Source organism: Rhinoraja longicauda, chromosome 1 (genome assembly GCF_053455715.1).
Source record: "Rhinoraja longicauda isolate Sanriku21f chromosome 1, sRhiLon1.1, whole genome shotgun sequence".
NCBI classification, from domain to species: domain Eukaryota; kingdom Metazoa; phylum Chordata; class Chondrichthyes; order Rajiformes; family Arhynchobatidae; genus Rhinoraja; species Rhinoraja longicauda.
In genome coordinates, this window is record NC_135953.1 from 73082474 (window position 1) to 73109339 (window position 26866).

Sequence of the window (26866 nt, forward strand, 5' to 3'; positions counted from 1 at the left end):
CAGTACAAAGAAATATAAAAGGATACATGGTATAACATGCACCGTATGATCAGAGCAGAGACATTTTCTGCCTTTGGGTTCCCAGTGGGAAGTCTGTCTGTTGCTTACATCCCAGAAATTCATTTCACGTGTGGTAACACATTTCAGATAGTCACTGCTGCCAGATGAAGCTTTCAAATGTTCTTACTGCTTAATGGCAGTGAGAAAATTAGCATTTTATCTTAAATATATATTTTGTTAACTTTCATTGTCCATAATTTTTTTTGGTCAAATTGCGATCAGAAAGGTTATTATTCTTTCACTATTATAAGGATTTGCTATATAAACTAAAGCCCTTAACATTAACTGAATACTTGTTCTTTATTTCCAATGAGATGTTAAACAGAGGCCTTGATTGCTTGTTTCAGAAGCCAGTATAACACTATGCACTGAGAATTAACATGTTCTCCAGATGTTCTGGCCGATATCAACTCCTTTAAACAGAATAATTAAAAACAGCAACAAATCTTTTGGCTTAATTGCTGTTTGTGGAGCTTGATGTCAACAAATTTGCTGCTCTGTTTGTCTCCCTGAAACCAATGACTGTGTTTCAAAAGTAATTCAAAGGGAATAATTCTGAGACCGTGCAACAGCGTGATGTCAATGTAAGACTTCATTAAATGTCCTGTTTATTGTACATTCACCAATTAATGTTTAATTTATCATTATAGACTACTTTATATCAAAGCATGGTATTTACTTCAAATTAAGTAGTGTGGCTGATCAGAACACACAATGTGAATTATCAACAACTGCTGGTAATTTGATCCAATTCACATACTATGTTTGGTTCCAATCTACTAATATTATTAACAAATAGTATTGTTCTTTTGCCAGTTGTACGTATAGCTCTCTGGTCCAAAGTGGACCTTGATGAGCCCATTTTAAAGATGTGATATGTGCAAGAATATGTGCACTCCAAAGACGTACAGGTATGTAGGTTAATTGGCTGGGCAAATGTAAAAATTGTCCCTAGTGGGTGTAGGATAGTGTTAGTGTGTGCGGGGATCGCTGGGCGGCGCGGACCCGGTGGGCCGAAGGGCCTGTTTCTGCGCTGTATCTCTAAATCTAAAAAAAATCTAAAAGAATGCCCAAGTGCAAGAATGCCCAAACCTGTGAACAAGGATCACCTGGAAACATACAACCCAATATCATTTGGCATATTTTTAATCGGTGATAGGGACATTGAACTAAAACATGCACAATACCCAACACAAATGTGAAGAAGGAAAGCCTCCCCGTGGAAAATTGGCTACCTTAAGAGAAAGCGACTGAAAATAAATCTCTATGCTGTTTATCTTTTTTTTTAATATTAATGCTTAGGTGACAATCATCGTGAAAGGTCCAGCTGACAATTGGAGCTTGCCACTTTAATATAGAGGGGCAGAATGAATTTTAAGTTATGAATTGCATTACTGTTTTATAGAATAATAATTATATCAAAACTACATTTCAATCAATTAACTAACATTTAATTTAACAAAACAGTATGTCAGAAATTTCTTTTAATTATTACAAGAAGGCAATTCCATAAAAAAACAAATGTATTCACTGTGAAATTTCATTTGCTGGAACAATGATTTTTGATGAGTTGGGATCAACTAGAACTGGGTTTTTGAGGAAGAATAAAAGCCAATAAATGGTAGCTAACAACTAAAATAAATGTCATATTATGTAACCTGACATCTTAGAACTTTTTTGTCAGTCCTGTGTCCAAAAGAACTGGATTTTTTCTTACATATTTCTTCAGGAATAAATTCTGGGTCATTTTTGTATTTAGAATAGTGACAATTATATATCACAATTATTGTTCAAAGTTCACCGAACATTTTCAAATCATATGTTAAGTTTGTGACAATGCACCCTTACCTATTGATAAGCTCATAATTATGAATTATACAACTGAATTCATGGCAAATAGGGTCTCAACCAGCATTGTTAAGAATTTTTTGAACCTTTATGCTTTGATCTCTGCAGAAATTCCACAATATTAAGTCTTGGAAAGTCAGGTGACTATTACCTAAACCAAAATTTAAATACCAAATTCTTCATTGACTAGTTAGAGTAGCATGAGACCATCTATTCATTCTTGCTCAAATTAAAGGTTTTATTACAGATTTTGTAAAATCTATTCCAATAATGTAATTGAATAGAAATGTAACTGCTTCAAATTTTGACTCGTGGGTTTCGAGATCCAAAGTATGCCTGAAGAATGTTACCTAGTGGGTGATCATTCAAAAACTTTCTAAACCATATACATTATCCAAAACATTCCAATGTATGTATTTGTCACTTAACCTTCTCATATCTTGTGATCAGTCAGTGATTACAGCTAAAACAATACGTTAAAGCTATTAAGTTCAGCACACCTATTAATTTTGCAAATCTCTGGCATAATTACTATATGCTCTTTTAACAATCATTTGGTATATTGAGTGTGCCAATGAGCTAATTTTACTTTTTCTAAATTATAGGTTGACACCTTCTCAATATAACTACATTTGCAAAAAAAACAGCAAAATTCTTGTTTACTGGAAATAACCTGAAAACTATCAGGCATATTTCTGAGTAAATTCAAGGGGAATCAATCACGAAGTGAGAAATTTAGAGCATCCCCCACTTCACTTCATACAGATAAACAATTTGATATTAAATTCAGAACCTTGATTTCATTCACTGGAATGGAAATCTTTCTTAAAGGAAACGCTAAAACATTGAAAATCAAGCTTTAATACATATTGTTTTTGACTTTACATTATTATAACTACATAAAGATCACAAAACAAGTAAAAACCTTCTCATAATAATGTTCACGAAACCAGTTAAACTTATAGGCTTATTTTTTTCTCCACTGGCCTAGCTCAAACAAAGTTGACATCTATATGCATCTTGTACTTTTAAGGTTAATTCTAAGACTGGACATTCTATTGCAGAGTTTAGCAAAAATGTCAGTGAGCCACAAAGGAATGCAGTTGTACAGCACAGAAACAAGCCCTTGTTAACCTTTTTGCCTATCTACACTGATTCACATTTGTGTCCACGTTTGGTCCACTCCCTTCTCTAGGGTGCCTATTTAAGTGTCTGTCTACATGTTTATTAAACATAATGATTGTATCTGATTTCACCATCGTTTCTGGTAATGGATTCCAGTTACCAACCACTCTCTCTTTCACCTCAAATCCACCTTTCATCCTCCCACTTTAACCAATGCTCTCTTGTTCTTGATATCCCTACTATGGGAAAAACATACCTGTCCCTTTACCTCCCCCCTCAACTCCATCCAAGGACCCAAACAGTCTTTCTAGTTGAGACAGAGGTTCACCTGCACCCCCTTCAACCTCATCTATTGCATCCGCTGCTCTGGATGTCAACTTCTTTACATCGGCGAAACCAAACGCAGGCTCGGCGATCGTTTCGCTCAACACCTTCGCTCAGTCTGCCTTAACCAACCTGATCTCCCAGTGGCTGAGCACTTCAACTCCCCCTCCCACTCCCAGTCTGACCTTTCTGTCATGGGCCTCCTCCAGTGCCCTAGTAAGGCCCACCGGAAATTGGAGGAACAGCACCTCATATTTCGCTTGGGCAGCCTGCAGCCCAGCGGTATGAACATCGACTTCTCCAACTTTAGATAGTTCCTCTGTCCCTCTCTTCCCCTCCCCCTTCCCGGTTCTCCTCTATCTTCCTGTCTCCGCCTATATCCTCCCCCCTGACATCAGTCTGAAGAAGGGTCTCGACCCGAAACGTTACCCATTCCTTCTCTCCCAAGATGCTGCCTGACCTGCTGAGTTACTCCGGCATTTTGTGAATAAATACCTGATTATATACCCGATCTTTACCTCCTATAATTTTATATACATCTATCAGACCAACCCTCCGCTTTATTTACTCTGGGATAAGCAACCCCAGTCTATCTCATCTCTCCCCATAATCGAAAGTCCTTTAATTCAGACATCTTCCTGGTAAATCTCCTCTGCAGTCTCTCCAGTGCAGCTACGTTCTTCCTAAAATCTTGACAAAAGTTGAACACAGTACACCAAAAAAGATCGAACAAGTGTTTCGTAAAATTGCAGCCTGACATCCTAACTTTGATATTCCATGCCCTGACCTATGAAGGCAAGCATGCCACTTGCATCTTCACCACCCATTTACCCGTTGCTACTTTCAACACTCATTAGCACCCCACCATTTATTGTATATTTAGCTTCCCAAAATACATAAGCTCTCATAAGCGGGGCTAAATTTCATTTGCCAATACCTAGTCAACTTTCCATCTCATCTATATTCTGCTGTAGCCGTAGACAGTCCACTAAGTTTCATGTCATCCAGAAAGTTATTAATCATACCTCCTACATTAACATCCAAATTATTAGTAAATCACAAACAACAAAGGACGCAGCACCAAACCCTGTGATACACAACTGTTCACTGATTCTAATCAGAAATGCATCCTTCGACCCAGACTACCACGGTGGCGCAGAGATAGAGCTGCTGCCTTACAGCGCTTGCAGCACCGGAAACCCGGTTTCGATCCCGACTACGGGGGCTGCCTGTACGGAGTTTGTATGTTCTCCCCGTGACCGCATGGGGTTTTTCCAAGATTTTCAGTTTCCTCCCACACTCTAAAGACATACAGGTATGTAAGGTAATTGGCTTGGTGTATGTGTAAACTGTCCCCAGTGTGTGTAGGATAGTGTTAATTGCTGGTCGGTGCGGACTCAGTGGGCAAAGGGACTGTTTCCTTGCTGTATTTCTAAACTAAAAACTCAACATTCCGCCACCTATTAACAAGTCAATTTTGGATCCAATTATCCATTTCACCAAATGCTTCGATGTGTCTTAACCATTCGAATCAGCCTACCATGTGGGACCTTGTCAAATGCCTGAGTGAAACCCACAGAACCAGTCCCAACTGCTCCACCTTCATCAATCCTCTTAGTTATCTCCTCAAAAACAAGATTACCCCTGCACAAAGCCATACTGACTATGCAAATTGAGAAGGTCTTGACTTGAAATGTCACCCATTCCTTCTCTCCATCTACATTCTGCCTTATGTCATTAATATGATTACGAATATCACCTTGAGTGAAACTTAAATTAAACCTGATGTCTTACAAACCCTCAAAATACATTTATGCAACAATGCAACTCCAAGAAGGGACTTGACCCAAAACATCACCTCTTCATTTTCTCCAGAGATGCTGCCTGACCTGCTGAGTTACTCCAGCTTTTTGTGCCTGTCCATGGCTTTCTAACTCTGCCTTCCTTCTGCGTGCTTGTCCCTTTGTATCTTTCTTCTGCTCTTGCATATCTAATTCACATTGCTGCATCTCTCTTTCGAGCTTCTTCGCTCTTTGCATGTCTCTGCCTTTGCAGAGTCACAATGGAAATACAGATGGAGATGAATGTTTAATCCAGCTTCAGATATATCTCCTGTGTCTCATTAGAGTCATAGAATCATACAGTGAAACAGTGTGGAGACAGGCCTTCGGCCCAACCTGCTCACACCAGCCAACAATGTCCCAGCTACACTAGTCCCACTTGTCTGCGCTTGGTCCATATCCCTCCAAACCTGTCCATGATCAGAAGTATACATTTTCTCATCTATAAATTCCCCAATTTCATTAAAAATCCTATTCATCTTAAAGTCACATTAGTTAGACATGTTGTATGTTGGAATCAAGTAAAACTCTTGATCCCAAGATCATAACAGTATTTTGTAAGCATGTTATGTCTTTTTTCCTGTTTCACAACAACTTCTACAATTTGTCTGCAAATTTACACATCCTGGTTAATATTCTTGGTTATTTGCCACAATTTCAAATTTGTTGTTTAGAATGTTTACTTTAAAAATAGGTTGTTGTTTTCCCAAACACATTTGCTTTCTCGGCTAATTGTGAGATTAAATAAAAGATAATAAAATAATAAAATATCATTAAAACTAACCAGATATTTTTTTTACTTCTTGCCTGGACTGCACTCTAAATGTGCAGCATTTTGTTTCAAGGAAGCATCAGTATGACGCAGTATGACCCCAGAGACCCGGGTTCAATCCTCACTATGGAGTGCTGTCTGTTCGGAGTTTGTACGTTCTCCTTGTGACTGTATGTGATTTCTCTGGGTGTTCTGGTTTCCCCCCACATTCCAAAAACATGCAGGTTTGTAGAGTAATTGGCTTCTGTAAATTGTCCCCAGTATGCAGGATAGAACCAGTGTACAAATGATTGCTGGTCAGCCAGACTTAGTGGGTCGAAGGGCCTGTTTTCATGCTGTATCTCTAAACCAAACTAATCAGTAAAGAATGATTGGTCCAAGGTGTAGGCTGGTGAAAAGTGGGGGTGGGCACAAAGCAAGATAAATAATTAGGTGATTTCAACTGCATTTCTTAAAAAAACTTAAGATAATGGGAGAAAGAAAGTTATAGAGATACTGTTTTATGGGAAAGAAAAGATGCAATGCAAAGAATTTCTCACACAAACTGATGAAGTTCTTTAATTGATCTTTGATAAGATTTTTCTGATTTTAAATTCAACAATAACTGATGGAATGTTATCAAATTAACTTTCTTTCTCTACTCAAGTGATGCACATCATGACAACCCAAAATTAATTCTTAGATAACTTATGTAAATGATACTGGAGAAAAAAAAGTATTGTCCAGTTTCTTCTGTCTGGTGACTCCAATGTGATTATAATATAAATACATTGTTATTACAAATCCAATGAAAAAGTTTGGAAGATTGCTACCATTAAATATCTGCCTTAGGATAATGGATTTATTTATAGCGTATTCAGCTTTGCAATCTTAAATGTTACCATTTGATCATATGTATTTTATAAACGTAACCATGCTTATCTTTTATTTAATTGAACTAAAAGGCACTGTGTGTGCTTATTGCAACAAATAAGCATGTCAAGGTATAAAAACATGAAATGTGGTATAACTTTCTCCTACTAAGCAAGAAAACAAGCTTAAACATAATAAACAATCAAGCTAGCACAGAAGCTGGCTAAAAATGTATTATCAACATGAGGTGTTAATTTCATAATCCTATTATAAACCCTTCTGCTGTTACTTGATAGCCTGTTTTGATGCTCACTAAGACTCAGTATAATATTACACTCAGTATTTACATGATATTGATATCTGATGAAACCAAACAACACACATGTTGGTGCTGATTTTGTTACTAATTTTAATTTACAGCGTCAGACTAAGCAGTTGCATCAATCTATTTTTTACATGATTAATTGGTCTGGATTTTCACATTTTTGCATCTAACCAATGCATTCTTTTAACTTCCTTTTTTTCCAAAATGGGCACTACACACCTCTTTAGGGATCAACTGTAGGGATCACACAAGTGCTGAATTTGTATTAATATTGTTGATGACAATGGTCCAATCTTACTGAACCTCAACATTATTGATAATTCAGCAATTAAAATATAAAGTCCCTAAATGTATGCATGCATTCATTTTTGGATCAGGTGGAAGCATAGAGACAAAATTTGAATCACCATGGATACAACGAGATGGCAGAGCAAAAAGAGTGAATAGAGAGGTGAGAGAATAATATTGGGAAAATAGTGAAGCAACATGTTCAACATAAGGAGCAAATAAACCAAACACAAATAAAATGTATGAAGAAAAGAAAGCAAGCCTGAAATAGGATAAAGATGGATGTGGCAGGTGAAGATAAAATAGTCAGAACAAAAATTTCACAATGTTCACAAATGAAATTGCTGGAAGACCGATGTTTGAGGAACCTTAACATTCACAATTCTTTTCTGCCACGACAAATTTTGATTGTCCGACAAAATGTGAAAGCATGAATCAGCAAGTACATTTTTAAAGTTAGCTTTCTAAAGATATCAATAAACTTTTTTTTTGACTCATCTATTGATATCTTTAAAAGATTTTACTTCAAAAATTACAGAGGTTGAGGTCTTTTGTGTCAGGAAGTTGACTCATAGATGCGTTCCCTGCTAATTAAAGGCTTCCAAAGAAGTATCAGAGCAGTTTCAATGATTCACAAATCATTTTGAAACCCACAATCAAAAGAAAGATCTCTTTCCTTTTTTCTTAAAACCACTGTAATTACAACAGATGACATCTTCTGAAACTAAACAATGAACATGACAGTGTTGATTTTGTTACTAATCTTAACCTTCAGCAGCAGACAGTCATTGTATTAATCTATTTCTCACGACTTATTGGTCAAAATACCAGAAATTCCTGAATTTGCATATGGACGCAGCAAGAGAGAAGGAAATCCAAAATATTGTCAAAGTTTTTCCAATGGTAATGGGCATAATGCAAAAATTACAACAGCCTCTTTCATAAGCACATTTCGAGACATTCTCTGAATATTTATCTCAAACAGAAATTCTAAACACAAATATTTTTGTTCTATTCAGTTTACAATTCCTGCACGTGCACAAAAGCATGTTAAAATATATTAATAAAATTGTGACACAGTAAATAACAATAAAATATTCTGCAGCATCTTCAAAATGGTATAAAATGATGTAGCTTTGGCCTTAGATTATAATCAGTCATTTGCCAAATATTTACCCTGTGATCTTTAGTAGCTGTCATTATTACATTCATGTGTAATTAGACATGAGTCCACCAATAATGTATTTTTCAAACCATATATCTGTAGATTATTTAATGCTGTGAAAACAAACTGATTCCAAAGAGCTCGTCAGTATGATGCTTAAAATCTAAATTTGGTGAACACATTGAAGAAAATTATCTAATCCATACCCAAATTAATTGTCTAAGGCAGTGTACAATACCCGCTGAGCCTAAGATGTCATATTAGAAGTCATTCCACGCATGGCTATATTGCTGATGTCACAGCAGGTCATTTACTGCTGCTGTGCAAATAATACCAAGTGTTCCTCAAATTAAAATTGTATTTCATTTGATTTGGTTATTATTTGAGGTATTTAAGTGCAGCATTAATATCTAAGCATGTAAACTGGTGACTTTCAATGGGTCCAATTGTGAACAATCTATATACTAAAACTCTCATTTGTTTGTTTGTTTGTTCCTGAACTACAGCCAAAATGGTCCACGATAGCGCAACAATTTTAGGCCCACCTTATTCACCGACGTTCCTACGGTGCTAATGGAAGAAGTTTCATTGAAATCAGTGTTATATTTTTTAAGTTATTCTAAATTAAAAGTTTAAATCTATCTCCTAGGGAGGGAGGGAGGGGGTGGAGGGAGGGGGGTGGGAGGGTAGAGGAAGGATAAGGGGGGTTGAAGGGGATGGAGTGGGGGAGAGGGGAAGGAGGGGGGAGGGGAGGGGGTGAGGAGGGGGTGGAGAGGGGGATGGGGAGGGGGGGGGAGGGTTGAGAGGAGGGAGGGATGGGGGGAGGGGGAGATGGGGGGGGGAGGCGGGGAGAGGGGAGGGGGAGAGGATAGGGTGCTGTACCAATGCAGGAGAGGTTTGGGCCCAACGGGTCCACTTGGTCTAGTAAATGTTAAATCTCTAGTTGCATATATACCTGCAATTTCCTTCCAGCAAATGTAACAACACTGTAGATAAGGAGTAAAACTATTGATATGTAGTGATATTTATCATGAAATACCAGACGTAAGCATTTTTAAAACAATGAAGGCTGTAAAAATGATTAATGACTTAGACGAAGGGATTAAAAGTACCATTAGCAAATTTGCAGATGATACTAAGCTGGGGGGTAGTGTGAATTGTGAGGAAGATGCAATAAGGCTGCAGGGTGACTTGGACAGGTTGTGTGAGTGGGCGGATACATGGCAGATGCAGTTTAATGTAGATAAGTGTGAGGTTATTCACTTTGGAAGTAAGAATAGAAAGGCAGATTATTATCTGAATGGTGTCAAGTTAGGAGGAGGGGGAGTTCAACGAGATCTGGGTGTCCTAGTGCATCAGTCAATGAAAGGAAGCATGCAGGTACAGCAGGCAATGAAGAAAGCCAATGGAATGTTGGCCTTCATAACAAGAGGAGTTGAGTATAGGAGCAAAGAGGTCCTTCTACAGTTGTCCGGGCCCTGGTGAGACCGCACCTGGAGTACTGTGTGCAGTTTTGGTCTCCAAATTTGAGGAAGGATATTCTTGCTATTGAGGGCGTGCAGCGTAGGTTCACTAGGTTAATTCCCGGAATGGCGGGACTGTCGTATGTTGAAAGGCTGGAGCGATTGGGCTTGTATACACTGGAATTTAGAAGGATGAGGGGGGATCTTATTGAAACATATAAGATAATTAGGGGATTGGACACATTAGAGGCAGGAAACATGTTCCCAATGTTGGGTAGTCCAGAACAAGGGGCCACAGTTTAAGAATAAAGGGTAGGCCATTTAGAACGGAGATGAGGAAGAACTTTTTCAGTCAGAGAGTGGTGAAGGTGTGGAATTCTCTGCCTCAGAAGGCAGTGGAGGCCAGTTCGTTGGATGCTTTCAAGAGAGAGCTGGATAGAGCTCTTAAGGATAGCGGAATGAGGGGGTATGGGGAGAAGGCAGGAACGGGGTACTGATTGATAGTGATCAGCCATGATCACATTGAATGGCGGTGCTGGCTCGAAGGGCTGAATGGCCTACTCCTGCACCTATTGTCTATTGTCTATTGTATGATTCAGAACTAATGTCAGGATTTGATTAAGTAAAATTGTAAATACTATGATTAATATTGTTCTTTTAAAGCTGTTTCACATCCTGTCACCAAGCTTGAAGTTTATCACAATCCTGTTTACCTAAATGAGACCCAAATTCCAACACTCGTGCCATTTTGTCTTTCCTCTCTCCCTCATCATCAAGGGAAGGCTGCATCCAAAGACCCAATGACAGAAAGAATGTGACTCCACTGATTGTCATAACCTGACACGTTGCATTCCAAGAGTGAACATAAATAAATAAGAGGGTGGGATAATTGTAATATGTGCTTGGGCCAGCATCTTTGGAACAAATCAGAAAGAATATTTTCAATAGTGAATTAAAATAACATGAAAAGCAACATGGTTCCACTTTGTCCTCAATTGATTCTTTAGTTTCAAATGGAGAAAGCAAAAAAAACTTCATGTAAATATGAAAGTGAAAGAAAATATAAATCAAAAAGATGCAGACCAAAAAAGACAAGTCAGAGTTGGAAATAGATGGAAAAATTAACAATATACTTTGGGCAAACCAAGTTTCTTGTTCTGTTTATGTCAAATATTAAAACGAAATTTTCAAGATAGTTTGGAACTATTTTCAATATTATTGTTTTCCAATAATTATTTTTTGTTGCACTAAACCTGAACTAACATCCATGAGAAAAACAAGTTCCACTGTTAGTATGAGTAAGAATTGTTTTACAAACAACCTTCAACTATTAAAACATTAGAAAGTGGAAAAGAAGCAGAGCAGTTGATCGGCCCACTCGCCTGCTCCACCATTTAATGAAATCATAGCTCAAACTGCTTTGCTGTTCCCTCCCCAAAACTCACCTTAAGGTTCCAATGTCTGTCAATCTGTGCCTTAAATATATTCAATTACATTGAACTGACAGTATTCTGGGGTAATGAATTCCAAAGATTTCAAACCTCTGACAGAAGAATTATTACTCTAATCTATCTTAAATATGTGACCTCTTATGCTGAAACTGAACCCTCAGTTCTAGACACCCTCAGTAAAGGAAACATCCTCTCACCATCATATGTTTCAATAAGACGCATTCTTCTAATATGCAATAAGTGTAAATCTATCTCAACCTCACTACAAACATTAATCCCTTCATCATATGAATCAATCGCTCCCATGACTTTAACGTAATTATACTTCCTTAAATAGTGTCCAAAACTGTTTTCCTGCACTACAGGTGTGGTCTCAAAAGCTCTCTGTAAAGTTGAATCAACACATCGCTACCTTTATACTCCCTTTAATAAAGATCAATAAACCAGCTTAGCTTTCCCAACTACTTAAAATACACACCATTTCTTTGATATTCGTAAGATTCCATTATATTGCAACATTTTGTAGTATCCATTTATATTCTTGCAATGAGCATATTCTCACATTTTCTCATTTGTATTCTATCTGCTAACTTTTTGCCCAGTCACTTAACCTATCAAATTGTAAGTTATTTGTGTATTTGCTAACATACCTATCTTTGTATCATTAACAACTTGGTCCTTTCACTCAAATCATTAAAATAGATTATAAATTATTGAGGCCCAACACTGTGCTATCTCACAATAGTAACAATTAATTATAGTATGACATTGTTTGACAATGTTTTCTGACACTGACCTCCTTTTCCCCTTCTATGATTCTTTACACGTGGATTCTTAAAACCAGAGACAAATGAAACAGTAACACATGAATGAATTGATAAACATGCTTGTGGTTATCAGAATGAATCTCGAGAGTGAGAACCTTTGCAAACTTGTCTGTACTTCTCAGTACAGTGCTAACAGCATTTTAAGTGGGGATTCATGATGACAGCCTCTGATAACATTGCTGTATGGATGGGTAGACTCGCAGATGCTTACAAAATGCATGAATCAAGTGCTACTTTCAGACATCCAACTGCGGTCAGTTTTTACCATCTGAGAAGCTGAGGTGCCTCGAATGAAAAATTAGCTTATATAAAACTGGAGGGCATTGAAAAATAGCCTATTGTGAGCCAAAGCTTTTCTTTAAAGAAAGCTTTTGAAACAGGTTATGTTAACTGAAAAACTGTGTGCCAGTACCAATTATAATAAAGTGACGCCACCTGTTGGCAAGATTGCACTGCGATACAGGACTGCAATTGCATCCGTCTTTGCCAGTTTACCCGAAGTGGAAAATATCACCAGTAATATCATCAGCAACATTATTCCCGGGTCATCTTAATAGCCTCAGATAAAGTTTCCAATTGGGTTTTTTTAATGGGGAAAAGGCAGGCACGGGTTACTGCAAAGGGCCAAATAGCCTCCTCCTATTTTCTATGTTTCTCTGTTTCTATGTTTTTTTCCTGAAAATATACCTTAATCATATATTTTCTCACATATAACACAAAAAATGAAAGGTTATAAAATATTTTAAACATTTATACTATACAAACATTTTGCTTCATTGTAATAATGATTTAATTGAACTTTGTTCATTTTTATCATGTTATTTTGACTTTCTTGATTAATGAATATATTCTTGAAATACATGCTTCAGCATTTCAAGAACTATTTAATGAGGGTGTTATCTAAAATCTATTTTTGCAAAATAGATCAAATATACAGCTTCCCCAAATCTAGGCAGGTTACTTGTGTGCATTCTACAGAAAGGAGCAAACCTGATTTTGGCAAAAAAATTAAGGGATCAAAAATGAACACAAACATATGGATGGAAAAAGACATTAGCAAAAAAACCATTAAAAGCTGCAATTAAACAAAACAAAAAAGCATTGGAAAAACAGCAAAAAGGTATAGCAAAAAAAAAATTGTGACAAAAACAAAGAAATTATGCCAAACAACACAGCTATTGTGTGATCATTTCACTCTTTCAACCAAATGGCTGTTTACTGGGAAGGTAACTGGATTCATCAATGTGGAGGCTCTCAAAGTAGAATCCAGTATATCTACAAACATCTGTTTCCAACATGGAAAGCTATTGCGAGATTGTATTCTAAATATCTTTATCTTTCCCAAAATGGGGGGTCAACAATTACAGCGACTTTATTGTGATGTAGCTGAGATGCTACAATGTCACAATTGATCTCTTATCCCTAATGGCAACATGTCGTGCCATTCAACCAATAACCTATCTGAAAGTACAATAAAAAGGGCTGGTTTTAATGAAACATTCTTATCTCAACTAGTGCACCAATACAGGAAATATGCAAGTAATATCCAAAATATATATTTCCACGCTTCTGGAACATGATTGTCATATTCTCTGAAAGGAAGACCCTCTGTGCAATACATTTTTGACAGTGTTTTTGCTTAATTTCTTTACTTTGTACACACAAGTGGCTGATGAAATTGGGCTGTGCTCAATCTTCGCTTGAATTATTTTTTAATTGCACCAAATTTCAATCAGTACACATAAATAACGTCACAGGTGTTCCAACTTTTCATGAAGTACAAAATGCAGAATACAAAATTTATTTTTGAACTACTATTTATAATTATGCCATTGAATGTAATAAAAATAGGATTGACAATATACTGATACTAGTTTAGAATTCCAAAAGTTATAAAATGAATACTTATAGTCATTTATGAACTGAAAGCTGATAAATTGTCTTAACAAATCTACACGATTCACTGCCATCCTTCACGATAGAATATCTCCCAACACTGACAACTGTCCCATACTGCATGATTGACTCACAATGATCTCCAGGCATCTGGGAATAAACAATAGAAAAGTTGCCTTGCCTTGGATTTCCTCAGAATATAATTACATTGACAAATTTGTAAGTGAGATGCTACTTTGGATATGTATATGAAAATGGCCATGTATAGAGACATTTCAGGATCTGCCTTCAACATTTGCTGAAATGGAACAAAGTTAAACTTTCTCCGGTAAGTCTGTAGCATTATTACTTGAGTTTGCACAAAGGTAATATTTACTACTAGGTGACAAAGCTTCATTTTTTAAATTGTTCATTTGGCTGTCACTCTTTAAAACACACAATAGTCAGCATCCAAGATGAACTCCTCACATTGACTCAAGAACATGTACAGAATCTATTTCCATTTCATCTGAGCCTTCCACGGATCAAGGGTGACTTATTTCCACTCTAGTTCTGTTGGATCTGTGATGACCGATGAAGCCAAGGTGGGAATTGCAGACTCTTCTACAGTTAAGGCAGGACGTATCTGATGTGACAGAGTTTGTGAATTGATATTCTCATTCCTCCTTTTATGCAAGGAGTTTTGTGTCCTCCCAATGCACGGACTTCGAGTTCCCAACACCATCCTCTTTCTCCACTTTGGCTAGTTATGAGCTAGGGATTCCCAGAAATCAATGGGTATGTTACATTTCTTCCAGGAATCTTTGAACATGGTCTTGAATTATTTCCTCACCTTGTGATCTCTTCCCATGAAAGAGCTCAAAACAAACTGAATACTTCAGGAATTTGGTGACATGCACAGGAACAACAAAACCTGTGTAACACAACTGACTATACATAACTAGAGTGCCAACAGTGGAAACATTGGTGGAAGGAAACATTGACAGTGGTTTGCTTCCTGAGGCAATAGAAAGAGTCCACCAATACTGAATTACTCAGAATATTGTGTTGCTGACTTCAATGTGATCCACAGTAATGTATAGTAAATGGAAAATTGTTTTCCACACATATCTGCACTTAATTTATAGAACAAAATGTAAACAATAAAAATAAGGTATACTATCTGCTCGTACTCATACATCTAAAGTATTATTGAACATTAACTCTTCAGCCACCAGATATGTAAAACTCAGGGGTTACGCACTTCAAGGTGTTTAGACTGTTTACTCCGAATATTCAAATAGTACATTTTTAAATTCCTAGATGCAAGTTTGCGATAGTGTATTAAAATATTGACCTTTAGAATTAAAAAAGAATAATAATCTTTATTTATCAGTAGGCACACTGTTAGAGGCTTTTTTTGGAAGTCGCACGGGAAAGCATAAAGATTTAGCATTGGAAAAGCATAAAGATTTAGTTTAAATTGCAATAGACAGAGCTATGTTTCAGTGAGTACTTGGCGAAAGAAGTAAGGGAGTCATTCTTTAAAGCTGTCATGCACTCTTTTTCATAATAAGGTAAACATTGATATAAAAGGAAACAAGTGCTCTGATGAAGATACACTGCACTTTGAGCTAATGTCACCCTAGCTTCACATCACGACAGCAATAATTTGCTTATTACATCAGCTATTTCCACAATGTGAGAGATATGTAAAGAAAAGAGGCAACTGAAGTTAAAACATCTTTCAGACCTAATTTTGCAATGGTTCAACTTTGGTTCAACTGAAAAAAATGCATCAAACGAACCAAAACGGGGAAGCTGGCCTAATTAATAAAATAAATAGCTTTTCTGTTATTTCCATAGTATGATAGCGGAATTGCAACTAAATTATTGCTTTCATATCCAATGAAATTTCATTATAACAACTGGGATGACTATATGTTCTGATTTATCCAAATCCTTATCCAGTCTAAAAAAATCTAAATATCATTTAGCACCAAAGGTAATTACTTTATGTTAACAATTAGCAGTCACCTCAAAGCTTATTTGATGTTTTTTTGATGAAAGCAAATAAATACATAAATTATGTGTACTAGGTTTCATGCAATGAAAGACAACTATTTACGTCAATTGGCAAAATACAGAAGTGCTGATTTGGCTTCAATTGCACAAACTCAAATTAAATTAATAGACAGAGTATGCACCTTACTCATGCAGCTGAACTTTGGTGTTTGCATAAGGGGAATTATTATAAAGCATGATTTCTATTTAATTCATACAATGTTAATTCTCATTGTGCAGCTACTGTAACATCTGGCTCTCCGTATAAATGCAGCAAACAACAACTTCTTTGCATATAGCATGTTCCAAATTGGGAAACATCCCAAGGCACTTCAGAGGAGAACCATTGAGCAACATTTGATACTGAGTTACACACGGGGATATGAGGGCTAATGACCAAAGTTTGATCAAAGAGATAGCTTTTAACGACCATCTTCAAAGAGAAAAGAGGACAGAGAGATGGAGATTTAGCAAGTGAATTTCAGACTGTAGGACTTTGACTGCCGAAATGTAGCCACCAACACTGAACAGGCTAAAGCCACGAGTACAAATAAGCCCAGAATTAGCAAACCACAGATATTCCAAAGCATTTGGGGCCTGAAGGAGAGACAAAGATAGGAACATAGCAATGCAGGGATCTGAGAACAAAGCTGAATTCTAAATTGTCATTGCTGAACTGGGAACAAATGTAGATAGGTGCAAATGAGAGATAATATAACTGGACTGGTTACAAATAAGGACACAGGCGGCAGAGATTTGGATATCCTCACATTTCAGAATATTGAACATGTAAAATAGAGACAAAAGAAACAACAAATGCCAAACACTTGAGCACAAAATATGTAGCATTAGCCAGGAATGTGTCAGAACCAGAAAGTCCAGAGGTAACAAAGGTACTGATTAGAACTTCTAGCAGCATCTGAGCTAAGGCAGGTCAGAGTCAAATGATGTGTTAGAGATGGAAATATGTAGTCTTGGTGTCACCAGAGGGATGCGGTCAAAAGCTCACCTCGAGGTCAAATCTGACACCCCAAGGTTTGGCAGTTGTAGGATGGAGGTGGTGGCAAGGAAATAACAGACCAAAGACATAAAATAAATCACAGATTTTTTTCTATCGTTTGCTCTTATTATTTTAGGTGTTAGAGACTGACCTACAATCCATCACATATTTACAAAATTCAATGTCTGAGAATGACGATTAGAACCTTAAAACATCAATATCAGAATAGTATCAGAAATATATTTCAATTTGTTCAGAAGAGCATTTAGAATTTTACAAACTTTGAAATGGTCATTTAGAATGCTTTTGGAGTCTGATTTCAAACATTCCCAAAAGGCTGTGAAAAAATGAAGATATTTGAAAACTTTCAAGGCTGCAGAGATACAACAGTGCAATATTCCAAAACTACTTTGTGCAAAGTATTCAAAATCCAATTAATGTTGTCCAAATGAAGTTTGTAGAAAACTGATTAGCACAGGTTCAATTTTATCCATCACAGCGTTGTTGTTTTTAGTAATTAAACTGATACATGTCTTCTCCTAAATGCAGATACATTATCATCAGTGCAGGGTATAACATGCAAATGCAACTGTATGTGATCTCCACCCGACGATGATATCTGAACTGCAGTTGTGTAGCTATTAAAGTATCAAATATAGCAGTTTTGTTGATCTATATAACGATAAATGCATAAAGACAAGTGTGCTTATAAATGTAAAGAAAATCTCTGGAGATTGTTTTCATAGTAGCATTCACACAGCCTGATTTTTACTATCACTGACTGGGACATGATAAAATGTTGATGTTCCAAATAGCAACAATTTAAAGAAATCTCCACAGATTTATTTATTTTTTAATTTGCTTATCTTGCACCATATGAATACCAATGGACATGAATGTATCAGTGTGGTTGTCACTGTGAATTAGATCTGTGGGGAACTGATTCTCTTTGACATAGAGACCAAATAAGAGGGGGAAAACAACATGTTTTTCAGTACTATGACATAAAACAGGCCTGAGTAACCAACCTGCACAACTCTATCTGCCTCATTATGCTTTGTTACTTTACCTTTGCAGATTGTGCACATTAATCTTATTACTTACATATCTTATCTTTTAGGGTTTCAATTATTCAAAATCAATTCATCAGAGGCTTTATACATTTATCTAATTCTACTTTATAACAACATACTTTTACGAAAATCAATTACGAATGCTTGTGCATCATCATGAACATGTGTGTATACCGACAATATTAACAATATAATGCACTTTGATTTCTTTCATCTCATACATTTTTTTGGTAATTATTGCTTCTTACCTGCTTGCTGTACTTGTTATTGGTCTGACCGCTGTACTCTGAGCAATGGTCCGATTCAATTGAGATGTTGTCTCCTGTCCCTACGAAGGTATTCGCTGGTGGCAGTTCTTGAACTGCCTGGTGTTTCTTCCCTGCAGTAGGCGACTGAGGGTGAAGCTGAACTGTTGGCAATGGAGAGCTAGATTTGTAATGCCTTCCGAGATCAGGACTGCCTGGTCCACCATTCATGGAGTGATAACATCCCATGCCAGGGCTCTCTGTCAGCTTCTCGTGCACGCTATCATATCTCTGTCCATTTGGTTTTGACGCTTCCACAGTCACAATGCTACTGTACAGAGGTTGTTTGACCTTTTTGTTCTTTTTGTCCTTTTTGGGTTTTTTGGACTTGTCATGTTGCTGGGGTGTGAAAAAGTCCTCTGGGTCCTTTTTTCCAGCCTCATATCCATTCTTGGTTTTTTTCGGTCTACAATACCTTGCCAAAACCACAACCAAAATGATTAAGATCACTGTCATGACCCCGGCAACAACCCCAATGACAATGCTGAGTCTCTGCTTGCTCATCTCATAGTTCGGGTCACCTGCAATGTCTTTCTTGATGGAAGTGCGAAGACTTCTGGCTATCTGAGCTTCCACTATGGTGGCATTGGAAACACTCTCGTTCACAAACACGTGGACCATTGCAGTGGTGTACTGTGAAGGCTGCCCACTGTCGTTGACCTGCACCACCAGCCGGTGCAGTCCATAGTGTTTCTGAGTTAGCTTCCCCACCAAGGAGATCACACCACTGGCCGAGTCAATCTCGAAAAGTTTAAAGGGGTTCCCCCCCACAATGCTGTAATTGAGGTCGGCGTTGATGCCAGTGTCACTGTCAGTGGCCAGGACTGTGGCCACCACTGTCCTCAGGTTACTGGAAGGGGACAGCAGGGTGTAAGACGCATTCTTGGGGAAAGTGATGGTGGGCGGGTTGTCGTTGTCGTCCATGACATACAGCGATATCATCGCCGTGGATGATCTAGGGGGCTCTCCCCCGTCCACGGCCTTGACTTTGAAAGAGTAGGTGGTCTGCTGCTCGCGGTCGAAGGAGACGGTGGAGAAGATGGTGCCCGTGTCGTTGTCTATGGAGAAGACGTTGTTGTCCTCCTGGATGAAGAGGCTCATCTGGGCGTTGGTGCCCTGGTCGCCGTCCATCACGGTGACCATGCCGACCGGGCTGTTGGGCGGCAGGTTTTCCTTCACGTAGAAGGTGAAGACGTCCTGCATGAAGCGGGGCTCGTTGTCGTTGGTGTCCTGGACCTGCACCACCACGGTGGCACTGCCCTGCAGGGAGGGGGTGCCTCGGTCCCGGGCAACCACACGGAACTCGTAGCGCTCCGTCTGCTCCCTGTCCAGCACCACGTTGGCGCGGATGGCGCCCTTCACCGGGTCGATGGAGAAGACCCCGGCCGCCGCCGAGTCCAGCGAGTAGCCCAGCTCGGCGTTGCGCCCGTCGTCCGCGTCGGTGGCGACCACGGCGGCCACCAGGTCGCCGGGCGAGTTGTTCTCGGGGATGGCGAGGCGGTAGACGGCCCGAGGGAAGACGGGCGGGTTGTCGTTCACGTCCACCACCCTGACCAGGAGGGAGTTGTTGCTGGACAGGCTGGGGCTGCCCGAGTCCACGGCCACGATCACCACCGAGTACTCCCTCACCGACTCGTAGTCCAGGGGCGCAGAGGTGTGCAAGAAGTACTTCTTCTTCCTGGGCTGTTGTTGCTGCCGCTGCTGCTGATTCTGCTGCTGCTGCTGATTCTGCTGATTCTGCTGCTGCTCCATACCTCCCTCGCTGGCCGGCCGCAGCTGGAAGGGCACGTCGCCCACCACCGTGCAGGTGACGGCCCCGTTCTCGCCCTGGTCTCGGTCCGACACCTGCACCAGAGCCACCGGCGTGTCCACCAGCACGTCCTCGGCCACGCTGGCAGCGCCGTCCCGCAGCACGATGCGCCCTATCTTGCGGATGTCCACCAGCGGAGCGTTGTCGTTCTGGTCGCTGATGGAGAGCAGCACGGTTGCCCTGTCTGTCCGTGGGGGTTGCCCCCTGTCCCGGGCCAGCACCCCGAAGCGTAGCTGGCTCACCTCCTCCCTGTCTATGCGGCGCAGCACACTGAGCCAGCCGCTGCTCTCGTCCAGCCTCAGCAACCTCCTGGCAGCCTCGCTGGCCCCACCGAAGGCGTACTCCACCTGCCCGTTCACCCCGATGTCAGGGTCTCCAGCCCGCAGCTGCAGGATGCGGCTCCCAGCAGGGCTGTTCTCCGGCAGCCTCGCCTCGTACAGCTGCCGCTCGAAGTGGGGGCTGTTGTCGTTCACGTCCGAGATCAGGACCCGCAGCAGAGCGCTGGAGGATCGGGCTGGACGCCCGCCGTCACTCGCCCTCAGCCTCAGCTCGTAGGAGTCGCGGACCTCACGGTCCAGAGCCCCCTTGACGATCAGCTGCGGCTGCTTGCCCCCGTCCGAGGTATCGGCCACCTGCAGCTCAAACACGCTGCTGCTGCCCCCTGCACCTGTACCTGCACCTCCACCTGCACCTCCATCTCCACCTGCACCAGGCGTCCTGCTGCTGCTGCCCATCGCCGGCTCCAGCCCTCTCCTGCCCCCCTGGCCGCCCTCCTCCTGCAGCAGCAGCTCGTAGCGCTCGATGCCGTTGGTGCCGAAGTCCCTGTCGGTGGCGGTGGGCAGCAGGTACAGGGTCCCCACCGGCCGGTTCTCCTCCACCGTCAGAGTGAGCACGGGCGATGGGAAGGAGGGAGCGTTGTCGTTGATGTCGCCCACCACCACCTGCCCGTCGTGCAGTTCCACCCAGCTCTGGGCCGGCCCGATCACCGACACCTCGAAGTCGATGAAGCACTCGTTGGCGTCGAAGATGCGCTGGCACTGCGGCAGTTTCTCACGGTCGATGCGCCGGCCGGTGGTGCACAGCTCCCCCGTGATGTTGTCGATCTTGAAGTACTCGGAGCCCGACTCCAGGCTGAAAGTCATCTCTCCAGAGCCCGCCCCGATGCCCAGGTCGCTGGCCACGTTGCCGATCCGCACGTCGGCCGGTCCCTCCTCGATCACCCGGTAACGGAGCGCTTGCTTGGCGCTCACCGGGACGGCGGAGGGGGTCAGCAGCCAAAGCACCAGTGGCAAACAGAAACTCATCGCTCCGACTGATCCACCACCTCCTCCTCTCTCCCTCCCTCCACCGACTAGTCGCACCGAATCTCTGCTCCTACTGTCCGTTTCAACAGTCCAACAACACTCAGTAAAGAAATCACCGGGACACGCACTCACAGCTCTGGCATCCCTCTCCTGCAAATTGGATCACTCTATTCCGCTCCAGCATTTTGCTGCTCTCTGGACACAGGTGCAGGAAAGGAGAAGCATTTAGTAAAATTGGTCACCTGAATCCGTTAGTGCTTCGGACGTGCCTTTTCATTCACGCTGTTCCAAGTTTGCCCTGCATCCGCAGTTGGTGCTTCTTCACCTGCGTGCTAGTGGCTACAGTAAACTGTGAGTGAGTGAGTGTGTGTAGCACTCTGAGTGCTCCAAGCTTGCTATTGCAGTCTTCCCCTTTCTCTGCACACTCTTCTATTCGCTCGCTCTCTCTCTCTCTCTCTCTCTCCCAACCTCCCTCTTCGCCCGCTTCTGACTGACTGAAGAGGCAGCTACTGAATAGCGGGAAAAGGTTGGGAACCCGGGCAGAAAGTTGAAAGGGCGGTTGTAGGATTACTGTGAACGCGATCCCATTCTCCGTGTCCAAGACGATTAGATGGGCAAAGAGTCCCGCAGAATAAAGGTTGCAGTTAATGACTTTCTTATTCGTATTCAGCCCGGAGAACCCGGTACAAGGGGGGGGGGGGGGGGGGGTGAGCTGTCAAAATGCGTCTAAATGCAGATACGCGTCCGGATTGAACGTGGATTGGGAAATCCTGTCTGTTAAATCAGAAATCCGAATGAGAGCCAACTGATTTCACGATGCGGATCTTTTAAACAAACGACGTCCGCTAGCGGATAGCTTCTGGATCGGGTCCGAGCAGTGGAATAAACAAAACCTCCGCAATTAAAGAGTGATTTGGCTGCCGTACTTTCAAAACAGTAAGTTTTCTTATTCCAGACCCTGGGCTGTATCTCAGTCGCCTGACGCAGTCCTTTCAGCGGTGCTGAATCCTTCACTTAGAGAGAAAACAAAAGTCCTTCCTTGTTATTCGATTAGTCTTGGTCTGCTGAGTAGTTCATTACTATTCCTGCAGTTGAAGTTGGTGGGGTTTGCCTTCCCTCGTATAATTCAGCCTTGTATTCAGAGTGTGGCTGGAGGTTAAAGCGCAAACCCGGCTCCAATGCCGATGTTTCGCAAAGGATCGGAGTCCATAAAAGAGTGAATCCAATAACGTCCTCTCCCTCCGGCTGGAGACCTGCAATTCCGCTGCTTACCCTCCGCTATCTGCACGATGTCGACTGTGGATTCAGGTTAACAGCAGAGTTCCGATTTCTCGCTCCCTCCCTCTTTTGTATGCCATCCCGCTCGGAGTGTGGGTGAATCTGAGAGTTTCCTGACTCATTTGAGGTAGCGTCACCTACACGAGTGAAAGGGAACATGCACGGTCAGGAAATGCAGAGATTCCTTTTTTCTACATCATCAATCTCTCCCTTCATTTGCTTCCCTTTACGTTTATAGCTTCCCTTTCCCCCCCCCTGCCCTTCCATTTATTTTCATTCAACCCTATTTTCTTTTCGTGCAGATTAGTGGCGTTTTAGATATCTTTCTACGTCCGCTTCCTATTTTAGCTCACGATGTGCATTCGGTTACCGTTCTTACCTTCATTCAGAAGCAGCTTCTTGAAAGTAGATTGCTATTTGTGAATAATATGTGTGTGCGTATCTGCATATCTGATTAAATTAAACAATAAAACAAGCTCGCCTTTTAGCGTTGAGAGAATGTGGTTTTAAAACGCCTTTTATACAGCACAGCGGGGTATAAAAAGCTCATGCTTGTGGGAGAGAGACCGGGGTTGCGAGTTTGGTATGGCATGGATATACAGTATTGTTTTAAAGAAACAGTTTATTTCCAAGCGTGACAAAGAGTGAGCTTTTCTTTGCGTACCCCTTTCCCGCAAAGCCAAGGTTCGAGTATCGATAGTATGTTGGGAAAACCCCACAAAAAATAGGCTTTAACAAGACACCTTCGGGTGTCAGAGCGAACGGATAGCTCGGTCTCTAATTACATTTCTGCAAAGCGTTGCTGTTTGGGGTTTTTTTTCTGCGGGGAGGTTGCTGCGACGATGAGTGGCGTGTGACTGCCGTGACTTTTCCGAGAGGGAGCCGGGGAGGGGTGGGCACGGGTGTGGGTTGCGAGGAGATGCAGTTGCTGGATGAAAGTTGAGTGCCGGAGGAGGCAGCCCCGGAGCGGCCGGAGCGCCGTGAGGCTGCGGCAGCAATGAGCAGCGCCTGCGCGGCGAGGGGAGGGAGCAGAGGTGTGGGGCAGCAGCAGCATTTGGTGACAGTCAGAAAGTGATGACACAGACAGAAAAAAAATCCCGGCGAAGGCAAGAAGACGTTTGCCGAGAGAGCTCGGCCGAATGTGTAAAAACGATAGCGGAACAGAGAGAGAGAGAGAGAGAGAAAGAAAGAAAAATCCCACCAGGCTAAAAATCAGCACATATTCTTTCACCCACCTCTTCAGTTACCGCTTAAGATAATTACAGCTTTCAATACCTAGCCTGAGTCCAAACACAAAGCAGAATAAGACATATTTAACCAGGTCGGTTATCGGATGAAATAACTACAGTGTGATACTGGTAATCAGTTCGAAAACTATTTATTTAAAATCAGTGACTATATTTACATATCAAAGAAACTTTTGGTGTGATTTACATTCTTATGCATGAGCAGTTCTGGGCAGGATGTGGAAGCGGCGTAATCAGTGAATCAGAATTTTAATTAAAACGAAGAATACGCACCATTGGCCCTTTGAGCTACGAATGTCTGACAGCTTTAGCAAGGCGAGTTTTAATAACTCATATTTCAACTTTATGGCCATTGATAAACAGTGGACAGCAGTATACTGGTAATAAATGATCTTAAACTGAAAGGTCAGGCGACTGCAGTCTCATCAACATATACTGGATGAATCCCCGATGTCACCAAGATCGTGCAAGGTTTTGATATATGCAAATTGTAGCCAAGTTCCAATTTAAGATAAAAGAGCGAGTCCGGTTTTGTTTTCGATATTGTGACCTCGTAGTTCACCGTGTTGGCATAGATAACGCAAAAGATAAAAAACCTTAGGGCGTATATTTTTCCCCCTAAATGCACACGTGGATGCTTAATGCCGAAGACAATGATAAATACAATTGCACTATTTTAAAAATCCATATCCATGGTGGTAGAATTGGCAGTCTGGTTAACAATTTCAGTTTTGGGCCGTGTTTGAAATCGGTGTAGAGAATAATCATATGATATTTCTACTTCAAATATAAATAATATATGTAACTTTATACTGGCGACCTATAATAGTGTAATCATCAAATTAGCAATTTTTAATTAAGACACTCTCCTTCACAAATTGCCAGCTATTAAGACTCAATGAGTAAATGCATCGCGATTTACAGATGCTACATAAATTTTGTTGAATTACCACATCCAACGGTTGGAGGCACACAAGGATTTCCAAATTTGAAGCAGGGTCATGACCCAAAACGTCACCTATTCCTTTTCTCCAGAGGTGCTGTCTGATCCGCTGAGTTACCCCAGCTTTTTGTGTCTACCTTCATCAAAAATCACTGATGTCCCCACCCGTGATCACAAGTTTAACAATGTATCTGTGCTGGTGATTGATTGCAGATGAGGATAGGAGTCTCATGTTGCATATATGTGAATAATTATCAAAACCAATTGTTTGGGAGAACACATGAATGGATTACAACCTCAAGAACATTTGGCGAAGAAGTTTATAGAAAAATATTTAGTTCGCTTTCTGAACTGAGTGAATGGGTTTCACAGTGGTGCAGCTGGTAGAGGTGCTGTCTCACAGTTCCAGAGACCTGGATTCAATCCTGACCCTGGGAGCTGATTGTGTGGAGTTGGCGCGTTCTCCATGAGACCACATGGGTTTCTTCTTGGTTTTTTTTTCTCATATTTTTTCATATTTCAGATACAGCGCGGAAACAGGCCTTTTCGGCCCACCAAGTCCTCGCCGCCCAGTGATCCCCGCACATTAACACTATCCTACACACACTAGGGACAATTTTCACATTTACCCAGTCAATTAACCTACATACCTGTACGTCTTTGGAGTGTGGGAGGAAACCGAAGATCTCGGAGAAAACCCACGCAGGTCACGGGGAGAATGTACAAACTCCTTACAGTACAGCACCCGTAGTCAGGATCGAACCTGAGTCTCCGGTGCTGCATTCGCTGTAAAGCAGCAACTCTACCGTTGCGCCACCGTGCCGCCCAGTTTTCGCCAGTTTACTCCTGCATCCCAAAGACTACAGGTTTGTAGGTTAATTGGCTTCTGTAAAAATTGTAAATTGTCCCTAGTGTGTAGGATAGTGCTAGTGTGTGGGGTGATAGCTGGTCGGTGTGGACTCAGTGGACAGAAGGATGTGGTTCCGCACAGTATCTCTTAGTCTTAAATCTAAAGACATGCAGATTTACAGTTTAATTAACCTATGTAAATTGCCCCTAGTGTTTTGACAGTAGTTACGGAAGTGGGACAACATAGAACTAGTGTGAACGGGGGATCAATGGTCGGCACAGACTCAATGGGCCCGAGGCAGAATCCATGCTGTACCTTTCAAATCAATTCAATTCAAAACCAAACATTATAATTAATCAAGCGTTTCCATAAGAACTTAGGTTAATTACAAAAGGAATTTGTTTTGATCTACAAACTAGATAAGATCACATAAACCTGACAGAACCTGCTTTTCCCCTTTGCAATGATGCATAAAGTGAATCCTGACAAGTGACATTTTGAGCCTACACATAATTATAAGTATCTTATGTGCAATTATGAGCAGGGTGGAGTTGACCTTTAGGTAAGCTATTTACTGGAAAGGAATGTTTCAGATTAGTAACGTGTTGTTTTGTGGTTCAGTTACCCACCCCACCCCACCCCATGCTAGTTGCCCTCCCTAAGCTGCTTGGTATGTTTTTCCTCATGAACAAACCGAAACTGAATGGAAAGTAAGTCATATCAATCATTGAGGTATGGGAGAATGTATAGATAAAGCAACGTGATGTAATGCACAA

The 26866-nt window shown here is 41.0% G+C and overlaps 1 protein-coding gene across 3 annotated transcripts in view; it reads right to left on the reverse strand.

The window, feature by feature from the left end:
- pcdh7b (protocadherin 7b) overlaps positions 1-24008 on the reverse strand; it is a 315222-nt gene extending 291214 nt beyond the window's left edge. The window contains exons 1-2 of one of the 3 annotated variants that reach the window (XM_078400346.1): positions 23430-24004; positions 18602-23187 (exon numbers count right to left, since the gene is read on the reverse strand). In XM_078400346.1, coding sequence (XP_078256472.1) covers positions 18602-21772 — 3171 coding nt within the window. In that variant the 5' untranslated portion in view covers positions 21773-23187; positions 23430-24004. Of the gene's footprint in view, positions 1-18601; positions 23188-23429 lie in introns of all 3 variants that reach the window. The other 2 variants (XM_078400363.1, XM_078400356.1) reach the window with 2 other exon arrangements.
- Positions 24009-26866: the final 2858 nt, after the last annotated feature.